Genomic DNA, 20577 nt, shown 5'->3' with positions numbered 1-20577 from the left:
AATATGATTTAAAAATTATTTAACCAAATTAATCGGAAACAAAGCTCTTGCTTTTATATTTTATTTTATTTTATATTTTATATTTTATTTTATTTTATTTTATTTAAGTGCCAGTCATGAGCGGAGATTCCCTCGCAAAGATGCCTGAATGCGTCACCGGCGAGGGCAGACTGGGACTGCTGAAGGCATTGAATCGCGACGAGATTCTGGAGGTTTTATCTCAGGGGTTTTGCCAACACTGTGAACCTCTTTTGGAGGAACGAATTCAAGGTGTTTTGAATAGTAAGATAATCACTCACCCTTCTTCAAATTCACTTTCTTTTTCTCTTTTTTTTTTTTTTCTGTGAAGGGTTTTCTCTTGCACCGACTTATCAGGGTTTTAGATGAACTTGAATTGATTAGATTTTCAATTAAGAATTTACTTATCACTGTTTTGCTTATGCTTTGTCTAATTTTCTGTAGAAAGCTGTATATCTTACTCAATGTTGATTAACTTCATTGGTGTTTTTAGTATAATTGTTTTTCAAGAATATCGGAGCTTTGAATGTAGTAAATGGTTTTGGCTACGGTTATGTAGTAATCTTTCTATGATTGGAATTGGGGTTTTCACGGTTTGGTTTGATAGGCGTTGAAAGCGTTTATCCAATTTTGCCATTTTACTTTGCTTGCATGTCTGTTACTAGAAAATTTTTGAAGCAATTTATTCACAAATGTTATATCATGATTTCGTTCCAGAGAGAGTGAGCAAAACATCTGGTTTGTATTCCTCGGAGAATGACTCAGAATCTGTTATCAAGTCACCTGACCACGAAGCGACCAGGGCCTCAAACGCTATCCCACCACCTAATTCAGTGAGCAGCAAACAGCTTGCTCGTACCTCCGCAAATTCTGATATGCTCCTTAATGATGGACTTGGTGGAACTTCCTCTGCGATTGACAATGGCTTATCAGAGGAGCAAAAGGAGCAGATCAGGTTTTCGCAGGTTGGCAGGAAAAAGGATTTTGTTCACATGGAGAAGATCAATGGGAAAGCGACCAATGTGCTGAAAGGGCTTGAGCTTCACACTAAGGTCTTCAATGCTGAGGAGCAGAAGAAAATTGTACAGTGTGTCTATAGTCTGCAACGTATGGGCCAAAAGGGGCAACTTAGAGGTGAATCTATGGAAAACTTAACCTTTTTGGCTTGTTTTCGTTTTAGTTATTGTGGTCAACCTTGATAATGAGCTATTAAATTCACTTGATTCAAATGCATGTAATCTCTTAAGCCTATTTAGGAATAACCATGAATAATTATAGGATTTCTTGTACTAATAATATTGATCTTTTCATTTGAATGTTTGCAGAACGTACATACTCTGAACCCAGGAAATGGATGCGTGGTAAAGGTCGTGTTACAATACAATTCGGCTGTTGTTACAATTACACAGTGGTAATTTTCGATGCTTATTGTATTTTTTTTTTGCTCTCTGCTTTTGGCCTTTTACTCCTGAATTTCATATTAAATTCTGTACCTTTACAGGACAAAAATGGGAACCCACCAGGTATCATGAGAGATGAAGAAGTTGATCCCTTGCCCCCATTGTTCAAGCAAATGATCAAGAGGATGGTCAGGTGGCATATTTTGCCTCCAACATGTGTTCCTAACAGCTGTATTGTTAACATTTATGACGAAAGCGATTGCATTCCTCCACATATTGACCACCATGACTTTCTCCGGCCCTTTTGCACCGTGTCATTCTTGACAGAGAGCAATATTCTTTTTGGTTCAAGCTTGAAGATTGTGAGTCCAGGAGAATTCTCAGGACCTGTATCTATACCTTTGCCTGTTGGGTAAGTTTTCTATATTCTATCCTCACCAACTTGGTTATTGTCTTCTTGGTTAATGCATATTTCTTATTTGAATCTTTGATATGAAAACATATATACTTGCATATTGGAGATTTCTTTTTGGTAAAACGCTCCTTTTTGATACCTGTTATACGTGATAATCTTTGTTTTTTTGCATGTGTCCAAGTTCTAACCTAGCACTGGCTATGCAGATCTGTGCTCATTTTGAATGGTAATGGAGCCGATATTGCTAAGCACTGTGTCCCAGGTGTTCCAGGAAAAAGGTATCCTAGTTCAATCCTTTCCAATTAATTTGTTAAATATTTAATCTTGGATACTCAGGGACTCAATTATTTCTTTCCGCTTATGAATATGCAGGATATCCATTACATTCCGCAGAATGGATGATAGCAAACTTCCATACAAGTTTTCATCTGATCCTGAGTTGCTGGGAATTAAACCACTGATCTTTTCTCCTTCAGCAAAGTCAGCTCCACAAGGCCATCATCAAAGGCCAGTCATTCATTCTTCCTTTGTCAAGGCAGTAGTTCAGCAAAACCAGCATCAAAATGACCAACGAGTCAGGGATAAAGCAGAAGAATCCGCTAAAACAACGAAGAATGATTCCTTCCTTGCAGGAAAGAATGATTTTCCTCCACTTGGTAGGGTAAACAAATCTGGATCAAGGCAATGATTTCTTTTGGATAGCTTCATACAACTGGGTTGAGCAGAGTTCTCATTTATATAAATTTTAGTTGAAGTTATATTTTCCTGATTTCTATAGATACTTAGCACAGATTCATCCATTTTTTTGAGGTTGATATCAGAATAATATCATCTATTATTTTGAAGAAATTAATTGAAATGATCACTTTAGCTTTCTTCATTCTTGGCCTTTTAATTTTTTTTTCTTTTTTTACAAAAAGAGTTCTTGAATTATGTCAAGCCATATCATAAGTCATGTAGATAAAAATATGTCAATTAACATTAATTATGACGACCGTGACAGCCGTTAATTTTCCGTTAAAGATTACAAGCTTATGTGCGGATTTTAATTGAGTACGGATAAATGTTTCTTTATATACAACAAAAATATAAAAATTCAATTGTATAAATAATACAAGATTTTTATTATTATTTAAGTCTGTTATTAACTTCTTGAATTTCAATGAATTAATTAATTCTCAATATATATAACTAAGGAAGGTTGGAATAACTATAATATCTATATTATTCACAAAAGGAAAGTGAAATCACATGCACCACAAGGTAGGAATAAGAAGCATCATAACGACTAATAAATACCTATAATAAAGTAAAATTTATACTCTTAAAACAATCCCTATATGTATTTTGTTTACTAATTATAATTATTTAATTAACTTGGAAGAATATGTTCACAAATTAAGTAAATAAAAGAAATTAAAGAATAAAGTAAGTATTCCCCATGCTTTTACAAAGTGTTTCCCAATTCATAAATAATAATTAAAAATAAATAAATTAAAGACATATGTCTCGCTTCGAAATTGGAAATTATTACATTAAAGAAGGTAAAGTACCAAAATTGCCCCCTTCGCACGTGGTAAAAAAGCAAAGGGAATCATCACATGTCATCCGATCTGTTCTTTGGTGCAAACCAGACAAGCACAAACCTCCAGAAGCTCTTTCCCACGGTTTATGTCTTTTTATGCCTTTCGTGGCAATGACTTTAAAGATTGTCTACAACTCAGGTACACCGTCTTTTTCAGTTCCTTCGCCAACCGATCACCGCCACGTCTCACGTGGGACCCCATTTGATCTTTTTTTGGGACACGATCACGAAAACATAGGGGAGAGAAGAGGGGGGACGACAGGGTTTACGTAACGACACGTGGTTGAGTTTTGTTCCTCTTTTGTCTTTATAGTTGCTGGATTGAAGAAACACTTTGTGGTAAACAAATAAATAAAAAAGAAAAGATTTGTGAAGAGAATTTTAATGATGCCCGGTAATCGGAATTTGTAAGCAATTTGTAAATGGAAAAAGAGATGCCCAGAATCCAACAAAGTTAGTAAAGAATAAATAACTAAGGAGAAAAATAGTTAGGAGGGAGAGAGACAGAGAGACAGCACGGTGAAGTGTCAACTCAAAGAAGAAGAGATTTGTAGGGCAAAGTCGGCTGCTGGAGATTTTTGACAAGAGTCATATATGGTGTGTAAATTCTGGGCTATTCTTATTTTCATTGAAGTTTTTTGCCATCAAACTGTTCAGTTCAGAAGGAGACGGAGCTGAGTTTATTGTCCATACCAGGTGAGTTTTTCTATTCATTATTATTTTTCCTTGCTTGAATTGATTTTCTGTTGTATGTATCCATTTTTCTTGATTATTAATACAAACAAATGGGATTCAGTAGTGAATTTATCAGGTTGTGGCAAAAGAGAAATAGTGAAAAGAACAAGCAATGATCAACGGTTTTATTTGTGTTTGGATTAGAATAGTTAGCAGTACTTTGTAGTTATAAAAATTAGTCTGAATTTTTTTTTTTTGGGGTTATTTTGATCTCAGTTTATAATTATAGTTACCAGTTGGTTATGTTCTTTATGACTATCAGAATATAGAGAAGAAGAATATAAAGCCTGCAAAAAAGGAAGAGTTTCATATTTCCTTGTTATCATGGAGAAAATGCGCGTAAAAGGAAAATTAGTGTTATGTTTTCCACCTTAACTGGGGTAAATGAACTGCATTTTCAGATTCAAAAGTTAAAAAGGAAGGTGCCCGAAAGGATTTCTTACCAGAGTGCTTGAATGACTCGCTTAAAGACTCTGTTGGATGAGGATTCTGGAACTAGTGCTGAACAGCTCAGTCCTGTACCATGCACCAATGTGGAGAATGTTGAAAGGTATTATATACTCTTCAGCACCACAGTCTACACCTTTTCTTTGTCTCAACTCTTGTGTATCAGATTATGCTTTGTTATGGTTAAGCAAAATTTTGTTCTTGCAGGCTTAATGAGAAGGCCTTCGCAAATCGAGATTTCTATGTTGGTGATTTTAAGGAAATTCTTCCCCATGGCAAGGGAAAGTATACATGGTCAGATGGAACAGTACACGAGGGTGATTGGGAAGCAGGGAAAATGACTGGAAAAGGAGTGTTACTTTGGCCATCCGGAGCAATGTATAAAGGTGATATTTCAGGGGGTTACCTTCATGGTGCTGGTGCGTTTACAGCACCTGATGGATCCATTTATGAAGGGCAATGGAGGATGAATAGACGGCATGGATTTGGAAGAAAGAAGTATTCTAATTCAGATGTTTATGAAGGAGAATGGAAGGAAGGAGTACATGAAGGTAATGGTAGATATTTTTGGAATAATGGAAACAAATACACTGGGAATTGGAAACGTGGGAAAATGCATGGTAGAGGAGCTATGGAATGGGTGAATGGTGATCAGTACAATGGCTGTTGGTTAAATGGCTTCAGACATGGGTCTGGAATTTATCAGTATGCAGATGGGGGATATTATTTTGGAACATGGACCAGGGGCCTAAAGGATGGAAAAGGATTATTCTATCCTTCCGGAAGTAAACGTCCCTCTCTAAAGAAGTTTTGTGTCTCTTTGGGATATGATAATGGTTATAAAAGTGCGTTATCTCAATTTCCGTCATTAAATTTGGAAGAATGCATGGTTAAGAAACCAAGTGTTAAGCGCAGTCTCTCGGAGAGGATCTCAGTAAGTGGTGTTTTAAGAAGTTCAAGTCGAATCTCACATAAGACTGCTGAAAATTCAAGACTTTCGGATTCTGGTAGAGAATTCATACGCCATAATTCCTCAGGCACATTCTCACTTGATTCTGATGCTGGTCAAAGTGAGGTGCAAGAAAATACTGCTGTAGTTTATGAGAGGGAATACATGCAAGGAGTTATGATTAAAGAGAGAATAAGAAATCATGGTGAACTATCACAGAAAGCTGAAAAGCGAACTAAAAGTCATGCCAAAGAAACAAAAAAGAGTTCATGTGTTGGCATTATTGGAGGCAAAAACAGCTATCATTTGATGCTTAATTTGCAACTTGGTATAAGGTAAACTGATTGAGATTGCAACTCCTTTTTCTGACTTACCCCGAACTAATCAACTCGGCTTAAAGTGATATTAATCTATTTTTACCTATTCTGGGGCTTGACTTCATCAAATTTCTTTATGGAATGTCTCTTAAAGTGATATTAATCTATTGTTACTTATCCTGGGGCTTGACTTCGACAATTTCTTTCTGGAAAATGCTTGATTACATGTTATATTAATCTATTATATATACATACATATATATATTAATATTTCTCTTTTATCTATGGCTTTATTACATGTTATGAAATGCTTGATTTGAAGTTCACAGGTATACTGTTGGCAAGATAACACCAGTACCTAAGCGTGAGGTTCGAACTGCTGATTTTGGAGATCGAGCTAGAATTACTATGTTTTTCCCCAGTAAGGGTTCACAGTTTACACCACCACACAAATCTATTGATTTCTACTGGAAGGATTATTGTCCTATGGTCTTCAGGTATTTAAATCTTATGCACTTTGTTCTTGTTAGACTTGTGAAAAAAGATTCACATTAGCACCATGCTTTCAATGATTGAATCTTGTTGGTGGAGATCTATATGAGGAGCAATCTGAATTTTTAGATTCAAGTGACCTGGAAAAGAGTGGACTTATGATCTTATACTTGGTGCATATTTGTTGTACTATGTTAAGGAACCTGAGGGAGATGTTCAAGCTAGATGCAGCAGAGTACATGATGTCCATTTGCGGTGATGACGGTTTGACAGATTTTTCTTCTCCAGGGAAAAGTGGCAGTATCTTCTATCTTTCTCATGATGATAAATTTGTGATTAAGACATTGAAAAGATCTGAACTCAAGGTTTGAACCTATATAGTTTTCCTTGGATATTATCTACTCATTGATATATTTATATTTTCAGATTTCAAGTATGTTGGGTCCAATTACCTCTCAATTAAAATATGGATGGGAAGGGAAACTTTAGCAGCTGGTTGATTTCACTGAGGATCTGCTATTTTGTGACACAAGCTTAAAACCATAATCTTTTTCACTTTTATTTTTTTTATTTACATTATTTAATTTATAATCATTAGATAACTGCATTAAAGAGTTTACTAACCATAGGATGGACTTTGCCTCAGCTATAAACTTAATTCCAATATAATTTTTTGAGCTTCGACCTGGACATTTTTTTTTTTTGGTTTCCTAAACAAGAAAAACTCAACTCGATTCTGATACTTAGAAAACTGTAAAATGATTTGACACCAAAGCTAATGAATTTTAATAATCTCTTTTAATACATGGACAAACAGCTGCACTGGGCCTTAAATAAATGGTGAATCCTGTCAACATGCATGAGAATATTTAATGTCGATTTTTGCATGTTACAGTTGGGAGTTTCCCTTGAGTTAATGAAGAAATCTGGGTTAGAAGTTTCCCTTGTCTGGTAAGATGCAATTGGTACAAGGACAAAGTGAAGACAATAAAGGGTACAACTCAAGTTTGAGTAGGCATTGAAATGATATATAGAACATAGCTCTAGAGAAAATGCTTTGAAAACAAGTGATCTGTCCCAAATTGTTGGCTGAAGTTCTGCCAGCTGTGTTAATAACATTATTGGTGTTTTGCATTGACGTCAATGAGGCAGATCACTCTTTCCACTCCCTCCTCTCTCTCTCTGCCTAGAAAACCTCCCACTCCAATCCTTCATGTTTTGTCATCAAATTTGCTCAGTACGCATATTTCATTATGTAATTTGCTTTAGATTTAGTATATTTGTGAATTTATTAATTTTTCACTTCCTTTTGAAATTTTTATGTGTATACAATATATATCAAAGGATTTAATGACAAGTTCTCTTACTGTAGGTCTGTGCCCCTAGACTATGCAGGATGTCTCTTATGGTACATAAGTAGTTTTCTTCTTCTATGTAGGTTTTACTCAAGATGCTGCCTAAGTACTACAATCATGTAAAAGAGTATGAAAATACTCTCATAACAAAATTTTTTGGGCTCCACCGGATAACTTTACCAGGCAGAAGAAAGGTATTTTTTGTCCATCTGGCTTAGTATATATACAGCAATGGACCTAGCTTATGATTAGTGCGGTTGTTTCTTATTCTTTTTGCTCCTAGGTGCGCTTTGTGGTTATGGGGAATATGTTTTGCACAGAACTGAGAATTCATCGTCGTTATGATCTAAAGGGATCAACCCACGGAAGATGTACAGATAAAGATAAAATTCGAGAAAATACTACATTGAAGGATCGTGATCTGTCATATGAATTTCATATGGACAAATCATTGCGGAAATTCCTTTTTCAGTAAGTTCCTCATCTTCATCCTCTGTAACATCATTTGTGCACTGGTACTATAATTTTTCTTTATAATTGATAAATTGCAAACAAGCTTTAAGAGAAGGATGTTAAGTGCCTGCCATAGCCCAATCTGAGTAGTAGCCTCGTTTGCAAATTTGTCCCTCATTGCAAGGTTCAAAGCTAAACATTAGGTGGCAGCTGTTCTGAATTTATCTTCACATTCAATGCATTTTGCGTGTAGTGTCATCTGTATTTGGAAATAACATTCACATTAATGTTTCATGCTGGATTGGTTTCCTTCCCCATTCGTTATTTAAAAGTCAAAACATTAACCTTAGCTGTTGGAAGCAATCATAATTAGTATAGCTTGTGGCATCTAAATGGTCATCCTTGTCCGCTAATCTTGTTCTGTGAAGTCATGTAATGGACAAGAATGGTCCCAGTTGCAACCAGAAGCCTGCAGCAGGCTCTCCATAGTTAAATGAAATCACTTTTTGACACTTTATATTTGCGCATTTGATGAGTATAAGCTTCCACATAGCACTATTCCCCAAAACCCATAGATGAAGTACACTGTTCCAATTGAGGATGCAGCTGGAGTGAGCAGCCAAACCTTGTGGCTGCATGTGGTTACCCAAGGTCACAATTTCACATAGTTTTGAGAACTTATTGATGCTAGAAATTATGCTTTAGATTAGATGGAAAGGGAGTTATAATTTTGTTTCAGATGTTTTATATTTAAGAGCTTTGTGTCATGGCTGTCCTCTTATCCTCAATGTTCTGCTTTGTTTTTGGAATTTATTGATATTTAGATTATAGGAGAAGTTAGATTGTTATGCTGCAACCTTTTTCCCCTTTACTCCCTCTGTGCTAAGGTATTGAGCACTTACATTGGTGCTTTTTAGCATTTTTTGCCTACCAGAACCAAGAACCTATTATGTGTACCTGAAAGCAATGGGAATGTCATGTCTATATCTCTGTGTCTGTTTGATTTCTAACAATCAGTGTTTTTTTTGTCGTATTGCAGCCAAATAGCTGTGGACTGCACGTTCCTGAAATCTCAACAGATAATTGATTATAGCCTTCTATTGGGTTTACATTTTAGAGCTCCTGAGCAACTAAGTGGCCTCCTTGAAGATCCCAACATGATGCCCAAAATTGAGAGCTCACCTGCTGGCGAGGGTAGGTGTCACACTTCAATTTGAGTATTTGACCTTCTTATGTTATAAATCTGTTTATATGATGGTTGGTCTATGTAAGGGAGTGGAATAAGGTGGGAAGGGAGTAGTTACTCAACGAGTGAAATAAGTTGGGAGTGGAAATAGAATGCTATGTCACAATATGGTCAGGAACATAGTAGTTGTCCTCATTCTTTTCCTAGATTTGGCCCTCAAGCATCTGAACTGAGCCCAACTGTGCCCTGGAAGGAAATTTACACGCTATTAGAGTTTCTCCCTTATCATGTGCTTTTGATTATTATCTTGGTGATTGAGGTGGTGCTGATTAAACTTCTGACACTTGGGTGTAGAGGACTGTTAGAAAATGAGATACTATAATGGGCACATTATTTATTTTTATATTTTAAGCTTATTTGCCATGGCCAAACCATGGCACAAGTATATGCAGGCGCGAATGATATACAACTGAGGATTGGTGAGTTTGTTGAAGATTGACCTGGAGCTAAATATATATATATAAAGAGAGAGAGAGAGAGAGACGACATGGTAATGCAAGAAATGTGATCTCCCTGATGGACTCTTGGAATAATTTTTCTTTTTTTTATCTTGCAACTGATTTGTGAGTTCATGTTTAGTGGGTGTGCACTTCCAATAACACTTTTTACCTGGAACTTTTATCTTTTTTTTTGGTGGCTACTTTCTGATCTTGGCTTCCTTTATTTTTATATTGTTAATTTATTGAAGAGTATGCAGCTTATATTCTGCTTATACTAGGTCTGACAACAGAAGGGGAACTGTTATTTCCATCAAAAGGCTTGCTGCTGGTGGCCCATGAACCCAGCTCTGTTAGCACTGAACCGGGTCCTCACATCAGAGGAAGGGCGTTAAGAGCTTTCTCTCTGGGTGACAAGGAAGTTGATGTTTTGGTGCCTGGTACTGGAAGGTAGCAGCTTCATTCATATTCTTTTTGCACATTGACCTAATGCTTGCCGGTGATCTTCAGCTTTGCCCATTAGTTACCAGCCCTCATATTGTTATAAGCTTGCATGTTTCTGGACTGAGTTATGTTGGTATCAGAGATAGCACATATTATTTTAAGCACTAAGAATTTTGTTTTACTGCTACAATGGAAATGGACCTTCAACACTATGAAAAGTGTATAGCCTGACAGTTTGTCTAGATCCAAACGAATATCAGTTTTGTTTCTGTCAAAGGTAGATTTGGAAATGTCAAAATTCTGTCTCGTCTTCCATTTTGTTTCTCAAATTGAAGTCTTTTTCTCAATGAGTCAATAGTTCAGTTAATATCTGCTGAAATTCTCTGCTCTGCGCTCAATTGCACCATCACATCCCATCTCATAGCGTGTTGCTTGCCATTCTCTCCATTTTTTTTTTCTCTGGCTGCCCTTTACATCAAACAGTTCAGAATGTGGAGATTTTTTATTTTTGACCTAATGTTGAGAGGCATTTGATTCAGCTGGCAGCCACTTTTTATTCAGGTTACGAGTGCAATTAGGAGTAAACATGCCAGCACAGGCTAATCACAAGCTTTCCCATGTTGAGGCTGATTCAGCTGAAGTTGAACTTTTTGAGGTTTATGATGTGGTTCTCTATATGGGAATAATCGATATTTTACAGGAATACAATGCAAAGAAAAAGGCTGAGCATGCATGCAAATCAGTGAAATTTGACCCCATGTCAATTTCTGCTGTCGACCCCGAGCTCTATGCTAAACGTTTTATTGACTTCTTGAATCAAAAAGTTTTCCCTGAAGAACCATGAAATGAAAAAACTGTATATATTTATCTGTTTTTACCATTGCTTCACATTTTCATTTTTGTTAGCTTCTTTTTGTACCTTTTTGGCTCACATTTGACACCATTCCTTTTTACAGTCATTTATTGTAAAGTGATCACTATCTGCACCTCTTGTACTGGTTGGATAGTGATATTGGGCTTATTTAATAGGTGCAATAAAGTTTTTCTGATATTTTCGTGGTTAACGTTGTTCTGTTTAGTTCAAGTGCTGTTGTAATTTTGATGCAAATTTCCATTACCTAGGACCGTAACCTTCTTGCATCTACATACAGCCTACCTTGATCACATTCCTGAGTGCAGTGTGCTTGACTAGGCATTTTGCTTTAAAATAACTTAGAATTGCATCTTGAAACATACAGCATCTTCTTACAGGCAGGGTTCTAAAACTTTTGCAGCAAGACATGGTATAGTAGGGGAACTCTTAGAATTGAAAACAGGGTTGATAATACCTTTCTTTTCCTCTCTGTTCCTCTTCTGGCTAGCCAATCTTGTAAGGGAGACCGACCCCTAGGCTGTTTGCGAGAGCTTAATCCCGTTCTTCATCCATGCGCATATCACGAGTTCATATTTTTAATTCAAAATATGTCAATTAGGTGAAGAAAGATTTCTGACTCACAAGTCTTAAGTCTGTAACACATGGAGGTCGACCATCGCCAAATGAAGGTCAAAGAATTATCGGAACTAAGTTTAAATTTCTTTTCTTAATATGCATTAAAAATCACATTCACGTATGATATAAGCTGGGTGTACATCTATAACATTAGTAAACAGCGTACCTAACTAATGGGAAGAAGAAAAACGGAGATGGGAACAGGAAAAGAAACCTCCATGGACTGACTCTCTCTTCGCTCACCTGGATTCCATCTGTCACCGTGAAGCACTGACAAAGCATTTGAACAAAGGTAGGCTATGGTCTTGGACCTTCACTTGGTATCAATTTGACAAGACGTAGAATTATTATATTTGAATCAAACATTGATTCCTCAATAAATTGAAGTAGGCAATGGAAATAAATGTTGCAATTGCTGATGAAGATTGTTTGTTGCGTGAAAATCAGAAACATAATTAATGAATTTTCAGTTGTCACTCACAAACATAGGAGCTAGTGCATTAACAGGGACAAATGCTTTACATGCCTTAATTCTCACACAAAATAATAATAAAATAAAAAAAATTTCTGAGCCCGTCTGTTGCAGTGTTCTTCAATGTGAACACAACGACATTGACTTTTTCTTTTATTGACTAGTTGTTCAGATTCAAAGACTAGAACAACGTTTTTTTGGTTTTTCAATAATTGGAATATTTGTATGTATTCATATTCTTAGCAGTATTTAGTTTAAAATTTCAATTATTTTATATTTTCATTACATTCGAAAATATAATACATATTATTAAATTAAATGTTTCGAATACAAATACATTTGCTGTTAGTATTAAATAAACTGAGAAAACGCACAATGTGATATGAAAAGGGTGAAGAAAAGAGATGTGGGCGAGGGTATCATTCAAGAACAAGGCACGCCCACAAGCAATCAAATTCTCTCATCGTCGGGTCGGCCTAGATCGGCACAGCAATCTAGGGATAACGCTAGATAATGTTCCTCCCAAGCGAATGAAAGAAAGAAGATTGTAGATATTCATTCATAGTGGACCACCAATCTCTCCTCGTACAAGATCATTAAAATGATTTCACATTATCAATATATGTATGTACGTATATGTGTATATCTCTAAATCGAGACACTCACCCAGACATATCATCAAGTAGCAAAACTTGAACTCGATTGTTTCACCTTTGGATCTCACCATGAATATTTTTAAACCCAAAACGACATTATGCAAGCTGTGCAACCATCAAATACTACAAGTGAAGTACTTCTATCTTTGATCTAACAAATTGTTTTCAGAAAAAAAAAGAAAAAGTCATCGTACGTCCCTTCAGAACAAGTTCATGATCAAATCTAGAGATGTGAAGAGAATCTGCAATGGACATGAGTACTAATAGCCTCTCACCACATAAAACACTTTTTCTCTATCAAATTATTGAAGAAAATAAGTAATGCTGATTGAATTGATCATTCACATGCAAGTTCAATGTAAATTTGGTTCACAAACCATAGAACATGCCATGCCATTTTCAAAATTATTGATGGAACAGTTTTTGATTGAACTGACAAATGTTTGGCCAATACTCTCTGAGATTCCCGACAAAGGAATATGCGTTTAAGTTCATAAGAGAAATTGTACCTATTGCAATAATTTATGTACCCAAAAGTTCCATGTAATCCTTTGGGAATCTTGCTTCTCAAGAGAATTAGATACAAAAAAATTGAAGTTCAGCCACTTTGATAATGAAGGCAATCGACAACTTTCCTCTATATTTCCATATCTCCTTCCTTTAACTTAAGCACAAAAACCTCTGTTTTTCTTTATATCTTCAATATTAATAGCTATATAATTGAAAGGGTATATACTTTGGGTGAAAAACCATTCCATCATCCATTGAAAATCAAATCACATATCAAACTACATCGAAAGCGTCTGAGTATAAAATTTTTGAGCCTTTCCTGTGATTATGATCAATTGAGAGAAGTAAATATTATGACAAATGAATTGACAAAAACAGAAATCTCCCAGACTAGAGATTTTAATGATTTTTGTTTTATTAGTCTTTCATGTTAATTAATTACGGTTGATGTTTAATTTTCTTGCAACCACATAATTAAAATCCCTCCCTTTTTTCAAAGACATATATGTGTGTGCGTGTGTGTATACACACACTTGTATATTCATGTTACAATGCTTGTTTAATTAATGAAAAGTAAAATCAATCAATGCCCCAATGTTGGCTCAAACATTTGGAAATTGGCATTTGTACTTATCCTGCTCCAAATTAACTACAATTTTTTGAAGAAATAAATTAGCAACTTGAATATATATATATATATATATATATATATATATATTCTCCTCTCTTCTTTTTATACATGAATAATGCCAATAGGATAATGTTGAAAATCTTCCCACCTCAAATTTTTCCAAAGCCTCAAGCGGGAAGTTATATATTTATTTGATCTCATGTTGCTATATATCTCTTACAAGCAATATTTTATTTTCTTTTAAAGTGACAACATGACAATAAGGTTGCTAAAAGAGATTCCTTTTATCCTCATTATTGATCATCGAAAGTAAAGGCCTAACCAAAGTTAGGTTGAGACAGAATCAGTGTTTACAGTAACACATTCATGAGTTAATAACAATGGAGAGAAGGAAAAAAAGGGCTAAATCCTTCATACAATGACACGAAAATAGTGTGTATTGCAGTCGATTCTAGCTTTAACAAGTCCGTCTGTCAAAGAGTTAGCTTTTCCTGAGTACATGCCTAAAGTACAGGTGAGTATCCAAAGTGTGCTTATGATTAAGATCTCCACCATCTTTTAGTATCTTGAATGCCTTCAATCATTCCTATACAAATGAATTAAAACAAAATTCATCAGTTGCATATTTTCCTGCCCAGTTCACAACCGGCAGTTACATTCCATAGTGGAGAAACAGACCAAAAGGAAGAAGATTGAAGGGTTATTTGAAAATACTCAGATGAAGAAGAAGAAGAGAATATATACCTCATTAATTAACATTTACAAAAGATTGATTCCACTGCAACCGGATTGGATTTGTCTCTGTTCTACATGCACAGGTCAAGTAAAGAATGGGATTTTATGTCTCTTCTTGTACTGTTCTCTACCACTACCGAAGGGTAATTCTTTTGTGCCTCTTTCCTTAATAAAAATATTATTATACTTTAAAAAAACATTTTTAATTTCTTATCATCCAATGTACATAAAACCAATAAAATTCCAGACCCAATATCACACTTCACATGGGGCAGACCTCATCACTTTCATGAGGTCAATGCAATATCACCAGATATACACATATGACATGCATATGCACATAGTACATGGATATAAACATGTAGTATAGCATACATACAAAAACATGCATGCATACATAAACATGTGAGAGGGTGAAGCTTTTGGACACATGGATATTGTTCTAAAACTAATTCCTAGATGCCTTGAAACCGCCTCTGAAAGGTTGTATTTTCCTTGAAGTGAGTACAGTTCCACCTTTTAGCTACCTTTGTCTCCTAGTACAAACTATTGCTCTGATCCCTTGGAAGAACATGAAAAAGAAAGAACAAAACACTCTTAAAAGGAAAAAAAAACTAGTCTTAATTGGGAAAGAGAAATCATTACTATAAGACCGTGGGTTTGAGTGTGTGTTGTTGTGCCTGGAAAGAGAGAGAGAATCTACCATGGAAAACATGAAAACAGATGTTGGTCAACACACAAAAAAAGGGAGGGGCTGCTGCAGCAAAAAAATAAGTCAATGGCATCTTTCTGATCTTTTGTTTGTTAGCATTTTTGACAAGTGGGTCAAAAGGATTCCATGCAAGAAACCTGAAGCTTAGAGAGAGAAAGAGAGAGAGACAAGGAGAAGAGAAACTCATAGACTCAATCAAGAGAAAGAGAGAAATTGATATTACCATTTTACCAGAAACATGGCCTGGATACAACATCTGCTGAACCTGGACAAAACCAGAGAGAGGAAGTTGTTTTGGTTGACGGGAATGAAGCCTGGTCCGAGATCATATAGGGCTATATGTATTGCAGAAACTTTCCCGGAAAAAAGAAAAGTGAAATTAATCCAAGAAAATTTCATGGAAATAAAAATCAACCTAGATGACCTCGAGCCAAACAACATTCCCATCAACCGTTTCTCCTTTGTAATCAATAATAATTGTGCAGTCTCTCTGATCAAAAAGCCTAAGGAGTGGAGCCGCCAAAAATGAAAATGTTTGAGGGGAATGAAGCCTGGTCCGATACCTTTCACTTTGATCACTCTCAAAGCCCCCCGCATCGAGCCAGCCAACATTCCTCTCAAAGACAAAACCACTTCCATCACTTACACAGAAATCCTACAAGACTAAGAAAATTTGAGACAGGAAGGCAAGGGAAGTATTAGGAGGAAACATTACCCTTCCCCACACTGAAAAAAACAAAAAAACCCAAAGGCCCCATTTTTCTTTTCCACCTTGAGAAAACCCTAGCCTACTAGGATTTATAGAGAGAAAAGGGTTAGCATCTCTCTTGCTTGGGTGACCTCTCACAAACAGTTGTAAAATAAGCTCACACTTTGCATATAGCGCGTATGCCCACGCTCTCATTAATGACTGAATGTTTTCTCTTTGGAATTTGAGAGTGGCGGTGGTGGGGTGGAAGAGATCGATGGTGATCAAGCTTGTGACGAGAGTAATAAAAACCCAAACATTTGATTAGGATCTTCATGTTACGAACAGAAACAAACAAAACAAATCAGTAGTTTTATGTTTTGTCACAGGCTGTTCGGAGCATTGAGATTCTTAAAAACATTGCACACTGCTCTTTCCAATGTAAGAGTATCACATGATGATGATTAGTTTTGAAACTTAAAATCAATCTTCAATATTACAAAAATATTCAAATTTTACTGATCTCTTCTCATGAATTATATACCATTTTCTCCTTTAGGTTGATCGATATAAATAAAATCGAAAATTACTCTAACCTTAGTTTTTCATGATTATATATATTATTTTCTCTATTACTTTAATAGATGTATATATATATATATATATCATTGTCTCTTTTACTTCAATAGATATAATTAGTAAAATCCCAAATTACTCTAATCTTGATTTTTCATGATTTTGTGTACCATTTATTCCTGAATTACTCTACCCTTGAACGTAAGAAAGAAGACAAAATATTTATATATTCGGTCGTTAAAAAAAAATCAAAAATCATTCCACCCAATGAAATGGAAAACCCAATCTCATATAAATGTCAAAGAATTAATTTGCAATGAAAAATTAACAATTTGTTATTTAAAAAAACCAAACACCCAAATTTCTATTTTGGTCTAAACAAAGACCTGTTTGGGTATCCAACATTAAGACAACTGACCTAATTTAGATCCTGTCGAAGCAACAACAAAGAGAATGCATCAAACAAAGAGAAATAAGATTTCTTTAAAATTTATCCAAACACTGCATAAATTAAAAGAACTTGTATTAATTTTAGGTCACGCGCCTCGGAGCTATGGCCTTTTGTCGTTGAGAATAACCACACAGAGAGAAAAGAAAAAAGAAAAAATTTTCCGTAATTGTGCTTTTCTTTTCTCACTGAAAACGTTTCGGGAAAGTTAACTTAAACCGTAAGCATGGTACAGGCTTAAAAGTTAAAAAAGAAACGTGTTTTTTTCCTGTTTTACCACTTCACCCTCTACCATTACCAACTCCTGCCACTCAATTATTCTCCCTTTCAACTGCATGCTGCCCATTCCACCAATTACTTTCTCAAACAAACACCCTAATAGACTAATAAAGAATCTCAGTAAATGATTCCAACCTAATAAATATTTAGTTTTATAAGTTATAAGAAGTGTCATGGGTTAACGTTTTTAATTTAAAAAATATCTCTTATTAATATGAAATTTGTGATATTAAAATTAACTGTAAATGTACTTGGAGAGAAGTATGGCGATTGTTTTCCTTTTTCCTTGATTTGTGGTTGAAATAAGTCTTTGGGTTCTTTATTGAATTAAAAATATAGATTGTTTTTTCTAAAAGAAAAGAGAGTTGGTTAAGGCTTTAAATCATTATTAGGTATGTGGATGATGATCACTAGGTGGAGTGGGGACAACATTTGTATGGGATGGCATGACTTGTTTATGCAACCAAAACTTTTGACTGAAAAATCTTTGTGGGAATGCATTTGTCCATTGTGTTTGCCTTTATGATGCATGTTACAGTTTGATTTTGTGGGGACAACTCCCTTCTGTTTTCCAACATAAGCAACAGGGTTTTGATTTTGGGTTATTTATTCAAAAAATAATAAAATTTAATTCAAAAATAGTATGATAATTTAAAATTTATTCGCAGAGTTGAAAACCACACACTCAACAAAAGTTATTGAAAAAAATATCCGTTGTTATAAGATCGATAAATTTCAAGATGTCAATTTCAACTTCATTTACAAAAAAAAAAAAAACAAACAAAATCATCAATTAAATTATTCGAAAGACGAGAAATAGATTCTATTCTAATATAAAAGTTACAACTTTGGAGTTAGAACTAAGAACCCTAATGCTATTATTGATGACTGATATGGCATAGGGGTTGAAAGAGAAGCCCATTCTTTCATCATTACCTTATTATTGGACTTTCAAAAAGAAGAAACAATCAAACAACAAGTACTTTTTTATTAGTCTCAGGGAGTTAGTGACTTTTTCTATCTCCACATTCATTTCTTCTGTTCACGGTTGGTTGGCTCCTCAAAGTTGCCAAAGCCCTTTTCTTTTTTACTTCCTTTTACTAATTTCATTCATTATTTTTCTTTTTTTCAAATTTGAATTTCTTCAATGAAAACCCTTTTCCTACTAATTGAAATTTCACTACAATTAAAAGACTATTTTCGATAAAACTTTTCATTAAAATTCCATCGAAACTCTATGGAAAAAGGGTATTTTTTTGACAAAATTAATTTCATAGGGAATTTTTTTTTTTGTGGTGTTTGTGTATGACCACTGACCATGAACATCCATTTGTAAGACAAAGTAAATAAAATTTATATGAAGATTTTATTTAAGATAACAAAGGAAGAAAATAAAAAGAAAAGAATATGCAATGTGAGTAAGATTTTGCCCGTTACAAGTAATGGGGGGGGGCGGGTGTCAGCGTGAGCAATGGAAGAGGGGGAAACAAATAGCCCAAGTAACGAGGAACCGAAATTAATCGCCGACGTCGACGCTTCAAACTATCTCCTTTCTCTCCCTCCTCATGCTCTCACTTCATGGCGCGTGTATCAACAATTATTTATTTTTTTTGTTTCTGAGATATAAACTATATAGTCCAATTTTATTATTTACCCCTTCAACAAAGAATATAATCATTTAATAAATATTAAAAATAATAATTTTCATAAATTAGAATTTGCAAAACCAACCCACAAATAAAAGGACGAAAATCTTCAACTCCTTTCAGAATTTTTTATTATGTATTTAGTAAATTTCTTATATTAACATGGTTCTTGATTTAAGATTAAAAATTAGAGTTTTTAGTTAAGAAAATGAGATAAAAAAATATTTTAAATATAAAATAAAAAAAATGGTGAAAATAGGAATGGAGAGAGCGCGTGGAAAAGGAATGGGTAGAAATTAATGAGATGAAAGCCCCAACTCGAAGAAAACACAAGTCAAAAGGAGCTTTGTCATTCGTGTGGGAAAGCGGGAAGTGTTCATCGAAGGAGATGGACGGCTGGGATGCGCCCACATCGTACGCTGTGGGAGTTGGAAAAGACCCCTAACCCCCTCCTTCCACGTGCTTGTATTAAATGCCCCCACGTACGGTAACTGGTTTTTTTCCATTTTTCCCTTTTTTTTTAATTTTTCTCCTGTGGGCCCCATCGCCCAGGAGGAGACAAGACCACGTTGGTGTCCGGAGAAGCTGACATCTCGGACACGTGGTGTTCCAACATTCGCTATCTCTCTTCCCCCACCTTCGAGGGCCCCACCCCTTCCAGCCCTGGGGTGGGCAATTATGCGTTAATGATGATAGATGTGAGAGAGGAAGGAGAAAAAAAAAAAGATAGTGTCAGTCAGATTTGACAGTGTCACAAGCTGGTCAGATGAGTGCCCTTATGCGCGTGTGTGTGTGTGTGTTTTTCCTGTTTTGAATCGCTGAGTTGACTCGTGCGGGGGAAGGGATGGTGGGGGGGAATTCAATTCCCATGGAATGTTGATGAAAGAGGAGTTACAGGTATTTTGCGTATTTCCCGCCTCTTTTCTCTCTGAGTAATTCCAGTCATTCTATTTCAATGTCAGTGTCTATTTACAGTTTGGGTCCTACTCATTTAATGAATTCCAATCAGTTTCTACATTCTTTATTCCCAAAAATGAAACTTTTGAATCTAGAAATTTTTTTTTTTTGGCCATTCTACTGTGCTTGTGTTCTTTCCCACCAAACCTTCCACCAACAAGTCAGAATTCTTATCCAATTTGATATATCCCTTAAGGCATATTTGTAACCTTTTCATGATGCCACAATCTGTTTGTCACAATTTCCTTTCCCTTCTTAATTTTTATAGGATTTAAGCAAAAAAATAAAAATAAAAAAATGGATGAATAATATGTTTATTTCTTGTGATTTTTATAGTTTTTCCGTATATATTCTGTTATTTCTTTGTTCATCCAAAAAGCATTTTGTGAATAAATTCTATTTTTATAAAAAGTTACACAGTTAATTTCATCAAATAAATGTAGAGCTAAATAAGAAGCAGAATAGAATAAATGATATCTTAAATT

The 20577-nt window shown here is 35.1% G+C and overlaps 2 protein-coding genes across 4 annotated transcripts; both read left to right on the top strand.

The window, feature by feature from the left end:
• Positions 1–116: 116 nt before the first annotated feature.
• Positions 117–2698, top strand: LOC110417905 (RNA demethylase ALKBH9B-like). Its single transcript, XM_021430498.1, has 6 exons — positions 117–282; positions 736–1152; positions 1344–1429; positions 1520–1830; positions 2040–2111; positions 2206–2698. Exons 1-6 carry the CDS (start codon positions 117–119, stop codon positions 2519–2521), a joined length of 1368 nt encoding a protein of 455 aa, XP_021286173.1. The 3' UTR covers positions 2522–2698.
• Positions 2699–3715: 1017 nt separating this feature from the next.
• On the top strand, positions 3716–11342 carry LOC110417840 (Phosphatidylinositol-4-phosphate 5-kinase family protein). Of its 3 annotated transcripts, none has more exons than XM_021430401.2 (10): positions 3716–4114; positions 4555–4703; positions 4808–5884; positions 6196–6363; positions 6558–6723; positions 7797–7907; positions 7997–8184; positions 9206–9360; positions 10143–10299; positions 10855–11342. In XM_021430401.2, exons 2-10 carry the CDS (start codon positions 4609–4611, stop codon positions 11135–11137), a joined length of 2400 nt encoding a protein of 799 aa, XP_021286076.1. In that variant the 5' UTR covers positions 3716–4114; positions 4555–4608; the 3' UTR covers positions 11138–11342. The 3 variants fall into 3 exon arrangements, with proteins under 3 accessions (XP_021286076.1, XP_021286077.1, XP_021286075.1); XM_021430402.2 differs by having other exon boundaries at positions 3719–4114; positions 10131–10299; positions 10833–11039; XM_021430400.2 differs by having other exon boundaries at positions 3727–4114; positions 10131–10299.
• The last annotated feature ends 9235 nt before the right edge of the window (positions 11343–20577 follow it).

Source organism: Theobroma umbraticum, unplaced genomic scaffold (genome assembly GCF_002168275.2).
Source record: "Theobroma umbraticum cultivar Fairchild unplaced genomic scaffold, ASM216827v3 scaffold_50.0, whole genome shotgun sequence".
NCBI classification, from domain to species: domain Eukaryota; kingdom Viridiplantae; phylum Streptophyta; class Magnoliopsida; order Malvales; family Malvaceae; genus Theobroma; species Theobroma umbraticum.
Note: the sequence above shows the minus strand (reverse complement) of the source record. Positions and strands in the feature narration are given on the sequence as shown.